Raw genomic sequence first — 12,931 nt, forward strand, 5'->3', positions numbered from 1 at the left:
CCGCGCGAGCTGCAGTCCGAGCACGTCCCTCCCCCCGGGCACCGCGCAGGAAATCACCGTAAAGCTCAAGTCCGGGTAAAAGCCACAGAGAAATCAGGGTAAGAGCAGCAACGCGGAGATCAAGGCAAAAGCACGGTACTTCACAATGAAATCAGGGTGCAAGCATAGTATAGCAGAGCGAAATCAGGGTAAGATATCAGCAAAGCGGTGATCAAGGTAAAAGCACGGTACTTCACAGTGACATCAGGGTAAGAGAGCATCAAAGCGGTGATCAAGGTAAAAGCACGGTACTTCACAGTGACATCAGGGTAAGAGAGCATCAAAGCGGTGATCAAGGTAAAAGCAGAGTAAACCACAGTAAAAACATAGTAAAGCACAGTGAAATCAGGGTAAGAGAGCAGTAAAGCCGAGTTCAAGGTAAAACACATCAAACTGAAAGCAGGGTAAAAACATAGTAATGCACATTGATATCAGGGTAAGGGAGCAGTAATGCGGTGATCAAGGCCAAAGTACAGTAAACGACAGTGAAATCAGGGTAAAACAGTAAAGAACAGTACAGCAGTGATCAAGCGCAGTAAAGGTCAGTAAAGTGTAACAAAGCACACTTGGAAACAGGGTGAAAGTGCGGTAAAGTGCAGTTAAACAATAACATAATGGTAAAAGCACACTGAAGTGTAGTAAAACAGTAATATCACGCTAAAAGTGCAGTAAAGCAGTGATAAAGTTAAAAGCACGGTAAAGCTCAGTAAAGTGTAGTAAAGCACAGTGGAGTCAGGGCAGAAGTGCGGTAAGGTGCAGTGAACAGTAACATCATTATAAAAGCACAGTGAAGTGCGGTAAAACAGTGAAATCAGGGTAAAACACGGTAGAAACGTGAGGTCACGGTAAAAGCGCAGTAAAGTGTAGTAAAGCCCAGTGGAATGAGGGTGTGAAACTGCAGTACCATGATAAAAGCACAGGGAAGTGCGGTAAAACGGAGAAATCAGGTAAAAACATGAGATCATGGTAAAAACGCAGTGGAATGAGGGTGTGAAAGTGCAGTACCATGGTTAAAGCGCAGTAAAGTGTAGTAAAGCGCAGTACCATGGTAAAAGCGCAGTACAGTGTAGTAAAGCGCAGTGAACCGCTGGTCCGTTAGCGACTCCCTTCAGTTCAGCCCGTCCGGCCTCCTGGCTGCACGGGGGAATGTGAAAGGGTGAATGTGAACGGGTGAAGGCACTTTTTTTTCAGAATGGACCAAAGTCTTGGGATTGACTCGGTAGGGGAATAAGCAACATTCGTTTCTGAAACCATCCGGAGTCGCTGCTCTGTGTTAATAATATCGTTTCTGGAAGCCAAGGGGCTCGAGTATCCGGTGATGAAGATCCTGCGCTTGTCCATCTGGGGTGTGAGGAGACGCCCTGCCCCACAGGCGAGCAGTGACCTGCCCGAAGATCACCCCGTTCATTCCCTTCCTGGTGGCGCTGACCCCGCCAGTATTCTTCAGCCTGGATTACTGCAGGCCATGTACAGCGCTGTAAAACCACTGGTGTGATCGATCACAAATATACCTGCTACTGCTGCTGGAATGGAAATATTCGGTATCCCGCAGCTTGCAATCTGAACGGGATCTTTACAAATGCTTATTGGGCATTTGTCGGCAGTTTGAAACGCACGGTTGTCATGTCCGTTCGCACCTCTCACTGCTGCGGTAAGAAGTGCTATCGCAAGGCGTCGTGCCTGCTGCAGGGCTAACCGCCGCCGCCGCCGCCCGGTGTGTCTTTAAGGGAAAGTTATCGCCCCGGGCTGTGAAACGCGATACCCCGCAGGCCAACAGCTGGCGTGTGAGGGGGGCTGGGGGAGGAGAGAGAGAGGCGAGCGGACCCGGGGGAACCGCGAGTCCGAATCCCGCTCTGCCGAGCAGCGGAACCGAGCCCAGAAGCGCGCCGGGAGCCCCGCTGCGGTGCCGAGTCGCCATGCGTCCCCGATCCCTGACCGTCAGGCTGGTTCTGGCCGCGGTGCTGTTTTCTCTGTGCGCGCTGCACGGTACGTGAGTAATTACGGTAATGGTTCTGCGTCGAGTTACAGCGCTAAGACTGCATGACTTCTGCTGTCATGGTTGTGTACAATGTCACACTACAGCGCTTGGGCGCGTATCTTTAATACACTTCCAACTCATGGAGATTCGGATGTTATACAGTTTACGTTACGTTTGTCTTTCTCATTGCGCAATAGGTCTTTACTTCTGTCTCTGCTGTAATCACCACCCCTCCCTACTAGTACGATGTTAATGTACTGTAGTGTCCAGTGTGTCTGTATTAACCCCTCTCTCTCAGTGCAGTGTGCTTGTATTAACCCCTCTCTCTCAGTGCAGTGTTAATGGACTGTAGTGTCCAGTGTGTCTGTATTAACCCCTCTCTCTCAGTGCAGTGTTAATGTACTGTAGTGTCCAGTGTGTCTGTATTAACCCCTCTCTCTCTCAGTGCAGTGTTAATGGACTGTAGTGTCCAGTGTGTCTGTATTAACCCCTCTCTCTCAGTGCAGTGTTAATGTACAGTAGTGTCCAGTGTGTCTGTGTTAACCCCTCTCTCTCTCAGTGCAGTGTTAATGGACTGTAGTGTCCAGTGTGTCTGTATTAACCCCTCTCTCTCTCAGTGCAGTGTTAATGTACTGTAGTGTCCAGTGTGTCTGTATTAACCCCTCTCTCTCTCAGTGCAGTGTTAATGTACTGTAGTGTCCAGTGTGTCTGTGTTAACCCCTCTCTCTCTCAGTGCAGTGTTAATGTACTGTAGTGTCCAGTGTGTCTGTGTTAACCCCTCTCTCTCTCTCTCTCTCAGTGCAGTGTTAATGGACTGTAGTGTCCAGTGTGTCTGTATTAACCCCTCTCTCTCAGTGCAGTGTGCTTGTATTAACCCCTCTCTCTCAGTGCAGTGTTAATGGACTGTAGTGTCCAGTGTGTCTGTATTAACCCCTCTCTCTCTCAGTGCAGTGTTAATGTACTGTAGTGTCCAGTGTGTCTGTATTAACCCCCCTCTCTCTCAATGCAGTGTTAATGGACTGTAGTGTCCAGTGTGTCTGTATTAACCCCTCTCTCTCAGTGCAGTGTTAATGTACAGTAGTGTCCAGTGTGTCTGTGTTAACCCCTCTCTCTCTCAGTGCAGTGTTAATGGACTGTAGTGTCCAGTGTGTCTGTATTAACCCCTCTCTCTCTCAGTGCAGTGTTAATGTACTGTAGTGTCCAGTGTGTCTGTATTAACCCCTCTCTCTCTCAGTGCAGTGTTAATGCACTGTAGTGTCCAGTGTGTCTGTGTTAACCCCTCTCTCTCAGTGCAGTGTTAATGTACTGTAGTGTCCAGTGTGTCTGTGTTAACCCCTCTCTCTCTCTCTCAGTGCAGTGTTAATGGACTGTAGTGTCCAGTGTGTCTGTATTAACCCCTCTCTCTCTCAGTGCAGTGTTAATAGACTGTAGTGTCCAGTGTGTCTGTATTAACCCCTCTCTCTCAGTGCAGTGTTAATGTACTGTAGTGTCCAGTGTGTCTGTATTAACCCCTCTCTCTCAGTGCAGTGTTAATGTACTGTAGTGTCCAGTGTGTCTGTATTAACCCCTCTCTCTCAGTGCAGTGTTAATGGACTGTAGTGTCCAGTGTGTCTGTATTAACCCCTCTCTCTCAGTCCAGTGTTAATGTACTATAGTGTCCAGTGTGTCTGTATTAACCCCTCTCTCTCAGTGCAGTGTTAGTGTACTGTAGTGTCCAGTGTGTCTGTATTAACCCCTCTCTCTCAGTCCAGTGTTAATGTAGTATAGTGTCCAGTGTGTCTGTATTAACCCATCTCTCTCTCAGTGCAGTGTTAATGGACTGTAGTGTCCAGTGTGTCTGTATTAAACCCTCTCTCTCAGTGCAGTGTTAATGGACTGTAGTGTGCAGTGTGTCTGTATTAACCCCTCTCTCTCAGTGCAGTGTTAATGTACTATAGTGTCCAGTGTGTCTGTATTAACCCCTCTCTCTCTCAGTGCAGTGTTAATGGACTGTAGTGTCCAGTGTGTCTGTATTAACCCCTCTCTCTCAGTGCAGTGTTAATGTTCTATAGTGTCCAGTGTGTCTGTATTAACCCCTCTCTCTCTCAGTGCAGTGTTAATGGACTGTAGTGTCCAGTGTGTCTCTATTAACCCCTCTCTCTCTCAGTATGTGAGAACCAGGAGTCACGGCTACTTAAAGACCTGATGAGTGGATATAACAAGAGGATTCGACCGGCCAGGCAGCCAGGAGACAAAGTGCAGGTCCAGGTCAAGCTGACTTTGACCAACCTCATCTCTCTGGTACATATCTGCACAGCTCCTTCACTACACAACCACACAAGTGTTGAGCTGTACCTGTGCAACATCATACCTATACAAATCTACACTACATAACTGTGCCTCTACTTAAGTACACATCTGCTTCCCCACAACACTACACTGCATACAATTGTGTGGCAATAACCATCCATCCAGTCCAGTCTTCTCTGGAGCCAGTTAACCTACCGGTGTGTTTCTGGACTGTGGGAGGAAACCCTTGTGAACATGGGGAGAACATACAAACTCCACACAGACAGCACCCCAGGAATCGAACCCGGGGCCCCAGCACTGCGAGGCAGTAATGATAACCACTGCATTGCCCTGCATACAATATGCATATATGAATATATTGCCACAGGACGGTAGCAAACAAATCACATAAGAAGTGATACCGCCGCCCACACAAACTACATAACAACACACGTTGCAAACACCAAGCCTCAGTGAAAGAACTGAGCTCTGCTTTCATTTTCAGAATGAGAAAGAGGAGGCACTGACCACCAACGTGTGGATAGAGATTGTGAGTAACATCTTGTCTCTTTCTGTCAATTCTGTCTCATTTTGTTTTTCAACTGAAAGAGCGTTATTGCCGTGAGTGGTGAATCAGAGTTCTGCCAAAGGAATAACAATTAGTGAAATATTGCCTGTCACTCAGGACAATGCCATTATTATTATTAGCGAGGGTGACTGTCTGTTGCTCAGGCTGTGGCACGCACTGATCTGCAGCTCTCTGTTGGGTTTCCTTCCCTGGAGATTTGGAAGCTATTCTGATTTTGGCAGGAGTGGGAATTCTGGGATTAGATTAGTTATTTTGGGGAAGAATGTTTGTCTGATCCTGGAGTATTTCTGACAGTGCTGCAGAAGGTATACCTCTTTCTGTGGTCACTAGGCCTGATCTCTCCGGACAGCCAGGTCTGTCTGTGTCCAGTTTCAATGTCCAGGCTGTGGTCACTGAGCCTGTCCTCTCTGGACAGCCAGGTCTGTCTGTGTCCAGTTTCTGTGTCCAGGCTTTGGTCTCTGAGAATGTCCTCTCTGGGCAGCCACAGTCTGCCTGTGTCCAGTTTCTGTCCTCTCTGGACAGCCAGGTCTGCCTGTGTCCAGTTTCTATGTCCAGGCTGTGGTCACTGGGCCTGTCCTCTCCGGACAGCCAGGTCTGTCTGTGTCCAGTTTCAATGTCCAGGCTGTGGTCACTGAGCCTGTCCTCTCTGGACAGTCAGGTCTGCCTGTGTCCAGTTTCAATGTCCAGGCTGTGGTCACTGAGCCTGTCCTCTCTGGGCAGCCAGGTCTGCCTGTGTCCAGTTTCTGTGTCCAGGCTGTGGTCACTGAGCCTGTCCTCTGTCAGCTCTGTTTCTCCTTGCTGTGTCTCACCTGGTCAGACACTCAGAAGGAGTGTGTTGTGTGATCTCTCTGTCTCCTCTCAGCAATGGAACGACTACCGCCTGGCGTGGAACTCCTCGGAGCACGATGACATCTCCGTGGTGCGCGTGCCCTACAACATGGTGTGGCTCCCCGACATCGTGCTGGAGAACAAGTGAGCAGGAGCGGCGGCAGGAGGAGCCACTCCTCTGTCTTTCCCTTCACGCTCACTAGAGCCCTGCTGCTCTTTCTCGTCTCATTGCCAGTCTTTTCAAAGTGCTTCAACGGTCATCCTTGCAGATCACTTGCACCCTCCCCTGTCTACTCCGCCCCCTCTTCCAAAGTCTAGGGGCATCTCTTGCCCCATCTCAGTCTCTCTCTCTCTCCCCAGTCCCCCCAGTCCCAGTCTCTCTCTCGCCTCCCCGGTCCTCCCAGTCCCAATCCCCCCAGTCCCAATCTCTCTCTCCTCCCCAGTCCTCCCAGTCTCTCTCTTTCCTCCCCAGTCCCCCCAGTCCCAATCCCTCTCTCTCCTCCGCAGTCCTCCCAGTCTCTCTCTTTCCTCCCCAGTCCTCCCAGTCCCAGTCTCTCCCTCCCTCCCCAGTCCCCCGTCCCAGTCTCTCTGTCCTCCCCAGAGCTCCCAGTGCCAGCGGCCCTGTGTTAGGGGGCAGTGCCCTGTGTCCTGCAGGCTGGCCCACTCTCTGTCTCTCGTGTTAACATTGCACTCACTTTCCCTATCTGGACAGTAATACCTGTCGTTCCCTGTCTGCCCTCTCCTCTCCCCCCTCTCTCTCCTTTCTCTCCTCTCCTCTCTCTCGCTCTTCCCTGTGTCCCCCTCCTCCCCTCTCTCTCAGTATCGATGGGAAGTTCGATGTGGCCTACTATGCCAATGTGCTGATCTACCCTGATGGCAGTATGTACTGGCTGCCCCCAGCCATCTACAGGAGCGCCTGCTCTGTGGAGGTCACCTACTTCCCCTTCGACTGGCAGAACTGCACCCTGGTCTTCAGGTGAGGGTGGAGTGAAAATAGAAATGACCAGCTGAGAGCCTTTGACATTTAACAGCTGTAATTAAACCAGAGTTCTGTACTGAACACACATCACACACAAACACACACACACACACACACACACACACACACACACACACACAGGAGACAGTTCTGTACTGAACATGCATCACACACATACACAGGAGACAGTTCTGTACTGAACACACATCACACACATACACAGGAGGCAGTTCTGTACTGAACACGCATCAGACACATACACAGGAGACAGTTCTGTACTGAACATGCATCACACACACACACAGGAGGCAGTTCTGTACTGAACACGCATCACACACATACGCAGGAGACAGTTCTGTACTGAACACCCATCACACACATACACAGGAGGCAGTTCTGTACTGAACACGCATCAGACACATACACAGGAGACAGTTCTGTACTGAACACACATCACACACATACACAGGAGACAGTTCTGTACTGAACACCCATCACACACACACAGGAGACAGTTCTTACTTGTGCAGTGCAGATCTGGAGAGGGTGATGGCAGGAGAGCGATTTGAGAGCTGCAGGACAGAGAGAGAGACCAGAGTCTGTTCTCTCCTGGAGGAACAAGCAGCGCATGCAAACATGACCCCAGAATAGAGGCCCTGATTTGAATCTGTTCCTCTGATCTCCAGCCACCGATTCATTTCCTTCTCTGATCTCTCTCCTTGTCTCTCGCATCCTTCTTCCTTTTTTCCGTGCCACTCTCTTTTCAAATTTTATTGCCAGATTATTTTTGTGTGACCTGATGCTGACCTCTGACCTTTGCAGGTCACAGACGTACAGCGCTAATGAGATCGACATCATTCTGGCGGTTGACACAGGCAAGACCATAGAATGGGTGGACATTGACCCTGAAGCCTTCACTGGTACATACTTCTATACGCACAGTGTGAACTATATAGTGCATAGCATACACACTGTATACAGACTGTACTCACTGTACACACTGTATAGACACAGTGTTTACAATATTTTGAAATTATTGTGAGCAATGTGTTGACGTTTTCTTCAAGAAGCTGCAGTATCAGACCTGGTGGGAGGGGTTTGGGGTGTAAGCATAAAATGGATCTCTCAGCTGTAGCCAATGGTGGCCTGGCTCACACTTGATTGACATATCATCTCTCCACAGAGAATGGGGAATGGGCAATCAGGCACCGCCCTGCCCGCAAGGTCATCAACAGGAGGTACACTCCTGATGATCTGGAGTACCAGGAAGTGCACTTCAATCTCATCATCCAGCGGAAGCCCCTGTTCTACATCATCAACATCATCGTGCCATGCGTGCTCATCTCCTCGCTAGTTGTGCTAGCCTACTTCCTGCCTGCACAAGGTCAGACAGGAAGTTGCATGCTTGCACCTCATACCCCCTCTCTCCTGGTCCCAGTTCCTCTTCCTCTGTCCCAATCCCTCTCTTCTGGTTCTAACCCCTCTCTCCTGGTCCCAGTTCCTCTCCCTCTGTCCCAACCCCTGTCTCCTGGTCCCAATACCTCTCCCTCTGGTCCCAGCCCCCCTCTCCTGGTCCTAATCCCTCTCCCTCTGGTCCCAATCCCTCTCCCTCTGTACCCAATCCCTCTCTCCTGGTCCCAGTTCCTCTCCTTCTGTCCCAATCCCTCTCTTTTGGTCCTAACCCCTCTCTCCTGGTCCCAGTTCCTCTCCCTCTGTCCCAAGCCCTGTCTCCTGGTCCCAATACCTCTCCCTCTGGTCCCAGCCCCTCTCTCCTGGTCCTAATCCCTCTCCCTCTGGTCCCAATCCCTCTCCCTCTGTACCCAATCCCTCTCTCCTGGTCCCAGTTCCTCTCCCTCTGTCCCAAGCCCTGTCTCCTGGTCCCAATACCTCTCCCTCTGGTCCCAGCCCCTCTCTCCTGGTCCCAATCCCTCTCCCTCTGGTCCCAATCCCTCTCCCTCTGTACCCAATCCCTCTCTCCTGGTCCCAGTTCCTCTCCCTCTGTCCCAAGCCCTCTCTCTTGGTCCCAATCCTTCTCCCTCTGTCCCAATCCCCCTCTACTGGTCCTCATCCATCTACTTCTGTCCCAATCCCTCTTGTGGTCCTAATCCCTCTCTTCTGGTTCCAATCCCTCTCCCTCTGTCCCAATCCCTTTCCCTCTGTTGCAAACTCTCACCCTCTGTCCCAATCCCTCTCTCCTGATCATAATCCATCTCCCTCTATCCTTATTTCCAATATATCCTTATCCCAAGTCACCTGTGTCTCTGTTTCTCCCTGCTGCCCTGTTCACCTATGCCTTTCTCCTTTTCCAGCTGGAGGGCAGAAGCTGACAGTGTCCATCTCGGTGCTCCTGGCTCAGACGGTTTTCCTGTTCCTGATTGCCCAGCAGATCCCGGAGACGTCGCTGTCAGTGCCCCTCATCGGGAAGTGAGTCGGTCTCCACAGGCCCTTGACACTGCGAGCAAAGCAAGGGACAGTTCACAGCATAGGACAGGACAGTAATAATCAACCAATAGATTTCTCTCTTTCTGGCTGATTTCTTATTTTATGGAAGAAGGTTTGTCTAATCCTGGAGTATTTCTCACAGTGCAGCAGAAAATGCTGTACAAAATTTTATGTCCAGGCCGTGGTCACTGTGCCTGTCCTCTCTGGACAGTCAGGTCTGTCCAGTTTCTACATCCTGGCTGTGGTCACTGAGCCTGTCCTCTCTGGGCGGTCAGGTCTGTCTGTATCCAGTTTCTGTGTCCAATGTCTTTGGTTCTCTTTATCTCTTTAACAAATTTAGCTTTAAAACAACTATTTCCCTCCCTATGGGCTTGTGAAAATGATCTTTTTTTTTAGTTTTGCTTCAAGCTGTCTTTCACACTATCAAGTGTCACCGGCTGGATGGACTGCTGTCTCCTTGGCTAATTCAGCTTTTTTTTCCCCTCCTCTTCCTCTTCCTCCCTCCTCCCTGTCTCTGGCAGGTACCTGATTTTTTCGATGTTTGTAGCCACTCTCATCGTGACCAACTGTGTCATCGTGCTCAACATCTCCCTGCGCAGTCCCAATACGCACACCATGTCCCACGGCATTCGACATGTATGAACACGCCTGCTGCACCTGTCACACACGTGTCAGACACCTGCAGTGCACATACTGCACCTATCACATTCCATCCACATGCCTGTCGCATACCTGCTGCTCACCTGTCACTCTCCATCCACACACCTGTCACACGACTGGAGTGCCCCTGTCACATACCTATCACATTGCATCCACATGCCTGTCACATGCCTGTTACATGCCTTTAACACCTCTGAAAAACCTGTTGCATACCTGCTGCACACCTGTCACTCTCCATCCACATACCCATCGTATGCCTGTCACACATCTATCAGGCTCCATCCACACATCTGTCACACATCTATCAGGCTCCATCCACACACCTGTCACACATCTATCAGGCTCCATCTACACACCTGTCACACATCTGTCAGGTTTCATCTACACACCTGTCACACATCTGTCAGGTTTCATCTACACACCTGTCACACATCTATCAGCCTCCATCCACACACCTGTCACACATATATCAGCCTCCATCAACACACCTGTCACACATCTATCAGGCTCCATCCACACACCTGTCACACATCTATCAGGCTCCATCTACACACCTGTCACACATCTATCAGGCTCCATCCACACACCTGTCACACATCTGTCAGGTTTCATCTACACACCTGTCACACATCTGTCAGGTTTCATCTACACACCTGTCACACATTTATCAGCCTCCATCCACACACCTGTCACATATCTATCAGGCTTCATCCAAACACCTGTCACACATCTATCAGGATTCATCCACACACCTGTCACATATCTATCAGGCTCCATCAAAACACCTGTCACACAACTGTCACACTATATCCACACACCTGTCACATATCTATCAGGCTCCATCCACACACCTGTCACACATCTATCAGGCTCCATCTACACACCTGTCACATATCTATCAGGCTCCATCCACACACCTGTCACATATCTATCAGGCTCCATCCACACACCTGTCACACATCTATCAGGCTCAATCCACACACCTGTCACTCTATATTCACACGCTTGTCAAACACCTGGCGCATACCTGTCACTATCCATCCTCACACTTGACACACGCCTGTCGCAGTCCTGTCGCATGCTGGCCACACACCTGCCATGTGCAAGTGTGCAACATCGGTGATGAGGAATTGCTAGTGTGTCAGTTTTAAAGAAAGAAGGAAGTGCTCTGCAGTGCTGTCCCTGTCTCCGCTCTCAGGTGTTCCTGGAGGTGGTCCCGCGGATCCTGCGCTTGACCCTCCCCGCGGCGGAGGAGGGGGGCGGGGAGGAGGCGCCCGCGGTGCGCCGCCGCAGCTCATTCGGCCTGATACAGCGGGCGGAGGAGTACGTGCTGAAGCAGCCACGCAGCGAGATGATGTTCGAGAGGCAGAGAGAGAGACACGGCATCTCGCGCTCGCACCAGGAGCCCTACGGTGACGAGGGGCAGGGGGGAGGGAGATGAGGGAGGGGGGGTGAGGGCATGGGAGGGAGCAGGAGGGATGAATCTCCGTCTGACTCTCGCTCTCTGTGCTGCCCCCCAGCAGATGGTATTGACGTGGGCACCACAGCCAGCCTTTATAAAAGCCTGGCGCATTGTGCCCCTGAGATCAAGGAGTGTGTGGACGCCTGCAACTTCATTGCACAGAGCACCCGTGAGCAGAACGACATTGGCTCGGTGAGCACTGGCACTGCATGGGCACAACTGTGCCACACTAGTATGACACACAGGAGATCGGCATTTCACAGACATGCTGGCACTGTAGCACTACACTGACACTGCATGTGCACGAGATTGGACTAGTACCATAACAGAGAGGACATGGGCATTTCACAAGACACACTGTCACACTAGTATGAAAGATGGGGCATTGGTATTTCACAGGTTCACTGGCACCACATTGACACTATATAGGCACACTTGTACGCCATGGTCACGACTGTGACCCGTGAATACAGCACTGTCACTGGGGCAGTGTGCTGATGCTGCAATTACTCTGCCTGCTCTCTCTGTCTCTCTCAGGAGATGGAGAGCTGGGTGCTGATCGGGAAAATGATCGACAAGGTGTGTTTCTGGGCGGCCATCCTGCTATTCTCCATTGGGACCATTGGGATCTTCCTGATGGGACACTACAACAACGTCCCCGAGTACCCCTTCCCTGGGGAGAACAAGAAATACGCCCCTAATTAAAGAAGAAGCCCTGCCTTCCCAAAACAGCTGTATTTGTTCTCCTGCAGGCGTAAGGCACATACAGGCGGCCCATTCATTACAGTGCTGTGGTGAAGACTGGGCACTGTGGAGCAGAGACTGGGCTCACATAGGGAACACGCTGCCATGGACTGCCAGTGTCCACCAGGGACTTTCAAAGTCAGTTGTCCTGTGTGGAGGACGGGGCACTGTGGTGCAGGGAGACTGGGTCCACACTCAGACAGGACCATGGGGAACTCACTGCCGGCTTCCATAGCCTAGTAACATCCTACTAACACATGGCGCCCTCTAGTGAGCACAAGTGACATTGGTGCCCTTGATGAAATCCAGTGGTATTCGTGCACACTGGAGAACAGTGCCCTGTGCAGTCCTTTCCCATGTTGCTGTTTTTTATGTGCACCCAACCTCATTGCTTCACAGTGCAGTTTCCGCTGTACAGCTGTTTGAATTAGCCGGGAAGTGTTGCTGTTTAACTTGGACAATGTACTATCCTTTCTGTAGAGCGGGACCCTATAGAGTGTACTGCTGGGCACACTGACGCCAGTGTGAGAGCAAGCCTCAGGAACACTAACACGTGAGACGAACATGGACATTCTTGGCTCCGAATTCTGCAACTACGGAGCCATTGTAAGAGCAATAACCCAGAACAGTTATTTATTTTACTGTTGTAAAATCAATAATCCAAACTAGTTATTTTTTACCTTTCATTACTATAGAACAGTCACCTGTTGTAAGATCAGTAAGATCAGTAATGTTGAACAGTTATTTCTGTTGTAAGATCAGTAATGTTGAACAGTTATGCATTATTACTGTTGTACGATCAGTGCTGTGGAACAGTAACAGGGGGGATTATTTTTCTGGACCTGCTATGTTTTGAAACACGCGAATCACTGAAATATCACTGCTCTGGAATTGTTTTTCTGTATTTTATGGAATTATATGTGGCAGAAGTGTGGAGTAGTG

The 12,931-nt window shown here is 50.3% G+C and overlaps 1 protein-coding gene across 2 annotated transcripts; it reads left to right on the forward strand.

Annotated features, from left to right (window-relative positions):
* Positions 1 to 9: 9 nt before the first annotated feature.
* On the forward strand, positions 10 to 12,113 carry chrne (cholinergic receptor, nicotinic, epsilon). Of its 2 annotated transcripts, XM_088628351.1 has the most exons (13): positions 10 to 98; positions 1,231 to 2,025; positions 4,164 to 4,297; positions 4,791 to 4,835; positions 5,737 to 5,846; positions 6,523 to 6,678; positions 7,504 to 7,601; positions 7,865 to 8,065; positions 8,991 to 9,105; positions 9,645 to 9,759; positions 10,982 to 11,195; positions 11,304 to 11,437; positions 11,783 to 12,113. In XM_088628351.1, the coding sequence occupies exons 2-13, from the start codon at positions 1,956 to 1,958 to the stop codon at positions 11,948 to 11,950; spliced, it is 1,560 nt and encodes a 519-aa protein (XP_088484477.1). In that variant the 5' UTR covers positions 10 to 98; positions 1,231 to 1,955; the 3' UTR covers positions 11,951 to 12,113. The 2 variants fall into 2 exon arrangements, with proteins under 2 accessions (XP_088484477.1, XP_088484478.1); XM_088628352.1 differs by lacking the exon at positions 10 to 98 and having other exon boundaries at positions 1,126 to 2,025; positions 11,307 to 11,437.
* The last annotated feature ends 818 nt before the right edge of the window (positions 12,114 to 12,931 follow it).

The sequence above is a fragment of the Lepisosteus platostomus genome, chromosome 4 (assembly GCF_059453375.1).
Source record: "Lepisosteus platostomus isolate fLepPlt1 chromosome 4, fLepPlt1.hap1, whole genome shotgun sequence".
Classification (NCBI taxonomy): domain Eukaryota; kingdom Metazoa; phylum Chordata; class Actinopteri; order Semionotiformes; family Lepisosteidae; genus Lepisosteus; species Lepisosteus platostomus.

Bases quoted from the DNA above. Each gene is read 5' to 3' on its own strand.
- chrne (XM_088628351.1), top strand. From the start codon at position 1,956: ATGCGTCCCCGATCCCTGACCGTCAGGCTGGTTCTGGCCGCGGTGCTG. The intron at 4,298-4,790 runs GTACATATCTGC...TTTCATTTTCAG, and splicing joins TGACCAACCTCATCTCTCTG to AATGAGAAAGAGGAGGCACT. The intron at 7,602-7,864 runs GTACATACTTCT...ATCTCTCCACAG, and splicing joins TGACCCTGAAGCCTTCACTG to AGAATGGGGAATGGGCAATC.